The sequence below is a fragment of the Colobus angolensis genome, unplaced genomic scaffold (genome assembly GCF_000951035.1).
Source record: "Colobus angolensis palliatus isolate OR3802 unplaced genomic scaffold, Cang.pa_1.0 Scaffold30, whole genome shotgun sequence".
Lineage (NCBI taxonomy): Eukaryota > Metazoa > Chordata > Mammalia > Primates > Cercopithecidae > Colobus > Colobus angolensis.
In genome coordinates this window covers 6017251-6026963 of record NW_012116266.1, presented here as the reverse complement: position 1 = coordinate 6026963, position 9713 = coordinate 6017251, and the positions used below count along the sequence as shown (strand labels likewise).

Here is a 9713-nt window from a genome sequence, read left to right as displayed (position 1 = left end):
GGAGGTTAAGACAGGAGAATCGATTGAACCTAGGAAGCAGAGGTTGCGGTGAGTTGAGATTATGCCACTGCACTCCAGCCTGGGCGACAGAACAAGACTCCATCTCAAAAAAATAAAAAAATAAAAAAGCAAATCTGAATTCAAATCAATACCTTTAAAGAGAAATGTAAAACTCAGTTTAATTTCAAGTTTGTATAGAGAATGCATGCCAGTTTATATTTTATAAACACAACCTATCTTATTATAAATGCAAAATAAGAAAAACTGATACGCTAGCTGTTATGAAGGGTGAAAACATTATATAAACTTCAAAAGGTTGCTTTCTGCATCTGCATCTATGTAATTTCATGATTCTCTACCAATTTCATTTACAGAAATAATCTCGAGTCAAATTATTGTTCACTTTCATGCCCCCACATGGGAAGTGGTAGGTGAGTATCTGTAGGAATACAATTTATTGTCTGCTCCTCCACTCAGAAGTAGCTGTGTAAAAGGAGAGAAAAAGACAAGAAAACATAAGTAAATATAATTATTTCATATCATAGCTAAACCTAATTAAATACTAATGATTTTCATTACAAAAGGAATTATGGGTGAGCAGTTAACTTGCATTGAGAGTTAGTAAAGGGACCAATATTGTTTCACTACTATACTACAATACTGTATATTAAAACATTAAAAGCTATCATTTAAATTTGGTTGAGACACAATATGCTGTTGCACTTTCCATAAAGCATCTGCCAAGATATATAATAAGTTTGAAAGGGATATAGTTTTACCTATTAAATTAAAAGTTTTTAAAGGACAGCACATTAATTGCATATTACAAATTATTCAAGTAGCCCTAGGACTTACATTTGGAAAGAATTCTTAGGCAGTAAAAGCACATGTATATACATAAAAGTAATTAAATTGTAATTCTTTAAACACATTTTATAATGCAGACTTATGTAAGATTTTTCCAACTGGTAAACACTTTCATCCAATTAGTCTTAAACAGTGAGTTTTTAGATGTAAAATGTTTCATGAAGATACTCATGGGGACTAGGCACAGTGGCTCACGCCTGTAATTCTAACACTCTGAGAGGCTGAGGCGGGAGAACTGCTTGAGGCCAGAAGTTCAAGACTAGCGTGGGGAACACAGTGAGACCACGTCTCTACAAAAAATTTAAAAATTTGCCAGATGTGGTGGCACCTGCCTGTAGTCCCAGCTACGTAGAAGGCTAGGGCAAGAGGATTACCTAAGCCCAGGAGTTCAAGCCTCAATCTCTAAAAATAAATAAATAAATAAATAAGAAGATACACATGGAGGCTGGAGGATTGCTTGAGCCCAGGAGTTCGAGGCTGCAGTGAGTCATGATTGCACCACTAACATTCCAGCCTGGGCAATAGAGGACCTTGTTTCTTAAAACAATAACACAACAACAACAAAAACCCCACTATACTCACAAGGAAAAAAATGCTCCAAAATTTCAAATTTACTATTCCTAGTATTATTATTGAGACAGGGTATCACTCTGTCACCCAGGCTAGAGTGCAGTGGCACGATCATAGTTCACTGCACTCTTGACCTCCCAGGCACAAGTGATCCTCCTGCTTCAGGCTCAAATCGCTGGACTATAGGTCACACCACCATGGATAGCTAATTTTTAAATTTTTTGTAGAGAGACAGCATCTCACTATGTTGCCTAGGCTGGTTTTGAATGCCTGGGCTCAAAGAATCCTCCCACCTTCCCTCCCAAAGTGTTGGGATTACAGGCATAAGCCACTATGCCTGGCCTATTAAAGGACAAATTTGTTTCTTCTTTGAATGAGAGGTGAGATTTTATAAACAACATTAAGGGAAATAATACAGAATTATAAATATCAAATATATTGAAACTAATAAATTTTATAAATACAAACACCAGATTTATTCTAATATACTTTCCTCTTCATCAAATAACGAATAAATTCTTACCCCTGTGTCTGTCCAGTCTACACTCAGAACTTTGTCTTCATGAGCAGCCAGATCATAGAGAGGAGCCTTACAACTAAAAGATGAAAATATTAACATGTTATATGCCTTCAGTGTTAAAACAAACATTTGAATAATCACTTATCTGAAAACTTTACAGGGTTTACCAACGTTGCCCCAATAACCACTTAATCTTAAAATTCTGTTTATTTGATCACCTCTCCTCTTTTTCCTGTATCATTGGTAGACCACAGATACTTATTATAACAAAATATTAAGGAAAAACATGTTATTTCATTATAAGAATTTATTTATAATTAGGCCCATTTTCACACTTCCTTGACTTTTTTTTAACCCCTAAACTATGGCCTTATATACTGTTTGTCTAGCTACCTATATGCAAAAAACAACATATTAACAAGAATTTCTTTTTCTTTTTGAGATGAAGTCCTGGTCTGTTGCCCAGGCTAGAGTTCAGTGACGCAATCTCGGCTCACTGTAACCTCCGCCTCCCGGGTTCGAGCAATTCTCCTGCCTCAGCCTCCTGTGTAGTTGGGATTACAGGCATGCGCCACCATGCCCAGCTAATTTTTGTATTTTTAGTAGAGACAGGGTTTCACCATGTTGGTCAGGATGGTCCTGAACTCCCGGCCTCAGGTGATCTGGCTGCCTCAGCCTCCCAAAGTGCTGGGATTACAGGTGTGAGCCACCATGCCTGGCCAAAAATTTTTTTGATCCTGGCTTTTCTTTTGCATATGAGTATTTGTCACCTGAGGTTGTATAACCATGAGGCTTTTCTTACTCTTCTGGTTTTAGATAAGAATTTCAGTCTTCATTCCCTTTCTGTAACAGGTAATTGATATGTCTCTTTTGTAGATCATAAACAGAATGTACCTTCTTGTATCCCACAGCTTAACGATGTTATCTAAAGATCCTGAAATCAGCTGCTGTTCATGGGTAGGAGACCATTTTACTGATGTCACCCAACCGGTATGTGAGGTTAGGGACAACGACACCAAAGAACCATCTGAACAAAGCAAAAAAGACAAGTGTCGAAATTTACAAAACAGAATTAGGTAGAATAAACCCAAAAAATAATTGTAGAATTTTTTTTTTTTTTTTTGAGATGGACTCTTGCTCTGTCACCAGGCTGGAGTGCAGTGGCACGATCTTGGCTCACTGCAACCTCCGCCTCTGGGATTCAAGTGATTCTCCTGCCTCAGCCTCCTGAGTAGCTAGGATTACAGGCACATGCAACAACACCCAGCTAATTTTTGCATTTTTAGTAAAGGCAGGGTTTCTCTATGTTGGCCAGGCTAATCTCCAACTCCTGACCTCGTGATCTGCCCACCTTGGCCTCCCAAAGTGCTGGGATTACAGGAGCCACCATGCCTGGCCATAAATTTCTTTTTTTGTACATCTCCAGTGAGATGAGAAATAGATATAATTCACGCATATTTTCTCCCAGTGGTTTACATGACTCACCTTTAGTTCGGGGATCCCACAGTCTGATATGCCTATCTGTGCTTCCAGATGCCAAACGTTTACAAAGTGGAGAATAGGAAATACAATTAAACACTTTATTTCCTGTCTGAAAAAGAAAAGGAAAGAACATTAACCATGGTAGACTAAAAACCAGCTCTAGAAGTTTAGCACTTAAAAGAACACTAAATTTGTCTTACCAAAGTTGACTTAAGACTGCCAGACTCAACATCCCACACTCTAATTGTATGGTCCCAAGAAGCACTGCAGATTTCTTCAGCATCTGACCACAAAACTGAGGAAACTGCTTCCATGTGGCCAGAGAGGGTCACTATGGGAGTCTAGAAAGGAAGACCCCCAAAAGGGGAAAGTGTTTTCATTACAGAGTAATTGAAACAATAATAGTACTTATTACTTACAAAGCCCATATGACAGAGACAAACTGCCCATCTTTCATACCCTGACTTATTTCTTCTTTCTTTACAATGGAATGGATATTTGTTTTTTATTTTATACAAGACACTGAGGCTGATAAAGATAACTTGCCCAAGGTCATAGAGCTTATAAGTGGCAGACTTGAGTCTGAACCCAAATATTACTCGTCTGTAGTCTTTCCACTGTATTCTGTTGCTCTTCATCTGTTCTACTTTTCATTTTGATCAGCATTAACACAAACAACTCTCCCAGCTGACAAATGTTATATTAAAGGTTAGTGCTGGATGGTTTTCGAATGGCCTTGGACTGATGGACACAGTTTCTCCCCCTCTTTTCTTCTTGCCTATAGTTCTCATAATAACTATAGAATATTCCGGAAATATAACAACATCCTGAGATAGGGAGCAACTGGCCAGCATAGCCTGGGGGCTCTACTGCAGCTCCTAGAAACAGGATGTCCTTCAAACTTTGCCCAGAGAGTCAAGTGACCTCAGGGTACAAAAACCAGGGCAGGCTGCTTTTTGGGATCTCTCAGCTGTGCTGCAAGTGACACACATGCAGTTAACACTCCATTTGCCCCGGGCAGCTTTCTTGAGCCTTGGGGGACTGGCTCACAATGGATCCTCGGCTTGTGTTGTCCCTTGCTGCCTATCTATAAGTAATAAACCTATTTCATGTAACGTGTTGCGTGTGTGCTCTTCCTCACTAGATTCAGGCAACTGGTAAAACTGCAGCCCAGGACGCGGTGGGTCAAAGTATTCACACTTCTATTCCTGGTGGCTGGCATATGATGACCTTTACTATCCTCCACTCAGTGGGAATCCTCCCTTAGAACTGGTTATTAGTGAAACTGCTTCACAGTTAACACAAAAAGCTCTGTGATCAGACAGATATAGGTTTCAGCACCTTCACTCAAAATATGCTGCCAATTTCTACATAACTCCTCCAGGTAAATTAATGTACACAGTTCACTTATTAATATTCCACAATCTCTAATGTCTTTCTAAACTAAAAGCCCCAAACTAGGTAACTAGGTAGAGTACCTACCTTAAATGTAAGGAGTATCTAAAAGAGAGTGGGAAGGGCCAGACACAGAGGCTCATACCTGTAGTCTCAACGCTTTGGGAGGCTGAAGCAGGAGGATCACTGGAGCCCAGGAGTTTGAGAACAGCCTGGGCAACATAGTGGGACTCCATCTCTACTAAAAATATAAAATTAGCTGGGCTTAATGACACATGACTATAGTCATAGCTACTTGGGAGGCTGAAGTAGAAGGATCGCTTGAGCCCAGGAGTTTGAGGCTACAGTGAGCTATGATCACACCACTGTACTCCGGCCAGGCCCACTCCTGAAGTGGGTCACTGCACTCGGCCCACAGTTGTTTTAATAAGGGGTTGTTTTTACAATGCTTTATAATGGTAATTTAGGTTTTTGTGTGAACAAGAGAGATCTTGTCTCTCAAAAAAAAAGAGAGGAGGCCACACACGGTGGCTAACAGCTGTAATCCCAGCACTTTGGGAGGTCGAGGTGGGTGGATCACTTAAGCTCAGGAATTCAAGACCAGCCTGGACAACATGTTGAAATCCTGTCTCTACAAAAAAATACAGAAATGAGTTGGCCGTGGTGGCACACACGCCTGTAGCCTCAGCTATCCGAGAGGCTTACGTGGGAGTACTGCTTGAGCCTGGGAGGCGGAGGTTGCTGTTAGCTGAGATTGTGCCACTGCAACTCTTCCCTGGGCAACAGAGTGAGAGTCTGTCACAAAAAAAAAAAAAAAAAAAAAAAACTAGCCGGGCATGGTGGTTCACACCTGTAATCCCAGCACTTTGGGAGGCCGAGGCAGGCGGATCACCTGAGGTCAGGAGTTCAAGACCAGCCTGACCAATATGGAGAAACCCCATCTCTACTAAAACTACAAAATTAGCCGGGCGTGGTGGTGCATGCCTGTCATCCCAGCTACTCAGGAGGCCGAGGCAGGAGAATTGCTTAAACCTGGGAGGCAAAGGTTGCAGTGAGCCGAGACTGCACCATTACACTCCACCCTGGGCAACAAGAGCAAAACTCCATCTCAAAAAAAAAAAAGAGAGGAAAAGAATTCTGGAATTGGGGATAGTCAATCTACTATTATATAACTTTGCTACATTTAACTTCCTTAAATATTGCCTCATCTGTAATATTAAGGAGTTATAACTGGATCAGAAAGCAAACTTTTTCAGTAAAGAACGAGCAAGTAAATATTTCAGCCTTTGGAGACCATATACAGTTTCTGATGTATGTTTTTCTTTGCTGAGTAGTATTCTGTTGTATGAATAATACCACAGTTTTTTTTTTTTTTTTTCCTGAGACGGAGTTTTGCTTGTCGCCCAGGCTAGAGTGCAATGCATGAGCTTGGCTCACTGCAACCTCTGCCTACCAGGTTCAAGTGATTCTCCTGCCTCAGCCTCCCAAGTAGCTGGGATTATAGGTGTGTGCCACCAAACCTGGCTAACTTTTCGCATTTTTAGTAGAGACGGGGTTTTACCATGTTGGTCAGGCTGGTCTTGAACTCCTGACCACAGGTGATCTGCCCGCCTCAGCCTCCCAGAGTGTTGGGATTACAGGTGTGAGCCACTGCACTTGGACCACAGTTGTTCTAATAAGGGGTTGTTTTTACAACACTTCATACTTATAAAAACCATCCTTAGCTCTCTGCAGTACAAAAATAGGTGACAGCCAAATTGGCTGTTGGGCTGTAATTTGCCAACTCCTAGACCAAATGATCCCTGAGGTCTCTCTTCCAGCTTTAAAATTTTCCTGAAAGTAAAGCAACCTGATAGAGGAGTGAGAAACAGAACAATCTCTGATGTGATGTAAAACAAAATGAAAAGGTGACACAGAGGTAATCAGAAAGCTCTAGAATAGAAAATGACATGGTAAAAACAATAGGCAAGCTGATCATATGAATAAGCTATACCATTCCTAGGCATTTGTTTACTCAACAGAAATGAAAACAGGTTCACACAAAAACCTAAATACAAATGTTGATAGTTTTACTTATAACTGCCAAACTGGAAACAATCAAATATCCTTCAGTTGGTGAATGATTAAACCAACTGTGGCATATCCATACAACAGAATACTACTCAGCATCGATACCCCCAATAACTTCAAAAAACGTCAAATGCTTTATGCTAAGTGAAAAGGGCCCGATACAAAAGACTATATACACTAAACTGTGTGATTGCACTTATATGACATTCTGGAAAAATTATAGGGACAGAGAGCAGAGCAGTGGTTTTCAGAGGATAGAGGCAGGAAGAGAGTTGACAAGAAGGGGCAATATGAGTTTTCAGGGATGATGGACTATTCTTTTTTTTTGAGACGGAGTCTCACTCTGTCGCCCAGGCTGGAGTGCAGTGGCGCAATCTCCGCTCACTGCAAGCTCCGCCTCCCGGGTTTACGCCATTCTCCTGCCTCAGCCTCCCCAGTATCTGGGACTATAGGCGCCCGCCACATCGCCCAGTTAGTTTTTTTGTACTTTTTAGTAGAGATGGGGTTTCACCGTGTTAGCCAGGATGGTCTCGATCTCCTGACCTTGTGATCCGCCCGTCTCGGCCTCCCAAAGTGCTGGGATTACAGGCGTGAGCCACCGTGCCCAGCCGATGGACTATCCTATATCTTGGTTGTGTAGCAGTTACATGATTCTATATATTCATCAAAACTAAAGAGTTATACACCAAAAAGTGAATTTTCCTCTAATAAAACTTTTCTTTAAAAGTAGAAAAGTCAATGTTGGCATTGTCACTACAAATTAAGTGGAACAGTAGTACTGGAGGGAAAAAATCAATTTTGAGAACTATGGAGGAAAAAACTTTATTGTATGTTAATATATGAAGCAAATGACAGGTGAATGAACTGGCAGCATTATTCACATTAACACATTTCAGGCAGTAGAAAGAAATGCAAAGAGAAGACACCTATTTTTGATATGTCTTATCTCTGTTTTCTATTATTTTGCTAAAATCCAAATTTTTCTTTGCTTTTTTTGAGACAAGGTCTCACTCTGTCACCCAAACTGGAGTGCAGTGGTGCAATCATAACTCACAGCAGCCTTGACTTCCTGGGCTCCAGTGATCCTCCCACTTCAGCCTCTCAAGTAGCTGGGAATATAGATGCACACCACCATGCCTGGCTAATTTTTAAATTTTTAGAGGTGGGGTCTTGCTATGTTGCCCAGGATGGTCTTGAACTCAAGTGATCCTCCAGTGTTGGCTTCAAAGTACAAATGGTGTAAGCCACCACCTTGGGCCCCAAATTTTTCTATTATTTCTAACACAGCAACATTTTCATTGTAATTGGCACTTCAAGGGTTTCTGGCATGACTTAAATTAATGATTTATGAATGTATAAATTTAAACCCTATAAAAAGCTAAATGATTTCTCAGGAAAAGCCAGCGAAAGGGGGAAAAAAGCTAAATGAGAAACTCAATATACTATTATTTCTCTCAAACAAAATGAACTATGGGAGCAAGCTTACAAAAGTATGCACCTAGAAATAAATGGTATCAGCAAAGCAGAATGGGAGAAAATACTGAAATACATATATTTAGCAAAAAACTTGAATCCAGAATACATAAAGAATTCTTACAAATCAATAAGTTAAAAAAAAAAAAAATCAGTAAGTAAAAGAGAGCCAACACTTTTAAAAAATGGGCTATGACGTGGGAGGACTGCTTGAGCCCAGTAGTTTAAGACAGCTTGGGCAACAAAGCAAGACACTATCTCTATAAAAAAATGAATAATAACTTAAAAATTAGCTAAAAATATGAACATTTCATAATTGAGTATCAAAGAACCAGGGCTTAATAAAAGTTAATCATGACTTTAATAACTGACCATATCAAGTGCTGGTAAAGATGTGGAGTAACAGCTATGCATGGTGGCTCATGCCCGTAATCCCAGCAATTTGGAAGGCCAAGGTGGGAGGACTGCTTGAGGCCAGGATTTCAAGACCAGCCTGGGCAATATAGCAAGACCCCATATCTTTAAAAAAAAAAAAAAATTAGCCAGGCCATGGTGGCACGTGCCTGTAGTTCCAGCTACTCAAGAGGCTGAGGTGTGAGGATTATGTGAGCCCTGGAGGTTGAGGCTACAGTGAGCCATGATTATGCCACTGCACCACTCCTCTCAAAAGGGGGAAAAAAAAAGGTCCATCAAAAGAATAATAAATAGCTGGGTGTGTTGGCTCAAGTCTGTAATCCCAGCACTTTGGGAAGCTTTGGGAGGCTGAGGCAAGCAGATCACTTAAGCCCAGGAGTTCAAGACCAACCTGGGCAACATGACAAAACCCAGTATCTACAAAAAGAAAAAAAAGAAAAGGAAAATTAGCTGGGCATGGTGGCCTGTGCCTATAGTCCTAGCTACTCAGGAGGCTGGGGTGGGAGGATCACCTCAGTCTGGGGACGTTGAGGCTGCAGTGAGCCATGATCAGGCCACTGTACTCCAGCCTGGGTGATAGAGTGAAACCTTATCTCAATAATGGATAAACTGTGGCATATTGATGCTGCAATGGAATGCTATGTATTAATGAAAAGATCTATCTTATAGATATCATATGAAATTTTAAAAATAGGTAAAACTAATCTCAGATGGCATAAGTCAGAAGTGATTAACTTTAGTGAGGTACTGGCTGAGAGGCAGGCTAGAGGGAGACATCTAGGGTATTGGTAAATCTCTATTTTTATTTGGGTAGTAATTACTCGAGTATACATATTTATAAAAATTCATTGAGCAACATTTAAGCTGCATGCCAAACTTTAAAAAGAGAAAAAAATGGCAGAGCATGGTGGCTCAAGTCTAT

General features: G+C 40.4%; 1 protein-coding gene across 1 annotated transcript in view; it reads right to left on the bottom strand.

Moving 5' to 3' along the window:
* Nucleotides 1–149: 149 nt before the first annotated feature.
* Nucleotides 150–9713, bottom strand: part of WDR12 (WD repeat domain 12) — a 47977-nt gene continuing 38413 nt past the window's right edge. The window contains exons 8-12 of the mRNA XM_011949920.1: nt 3640–3780; nt 3443–3548; nt 2852–2984; nt 1961–2033; nt 150–483 (exon numbers count right to left, since the gene is read on the bottom strand). Of these exons, the coding sequence (XP_011805310.1) occupies nt 406–483; nt 1961–2033; nt 2852–2984; nt 3443–3548; nt 3640–3780 (531 nt within the window). The 3' untranslated portion in view covers nt 150–405. The remainder of the gene's footprint in view (nt 484–1960; nt 2034–2851; nt 2985–3442; nt 3549–3639; nt 3781–9713) is intronic.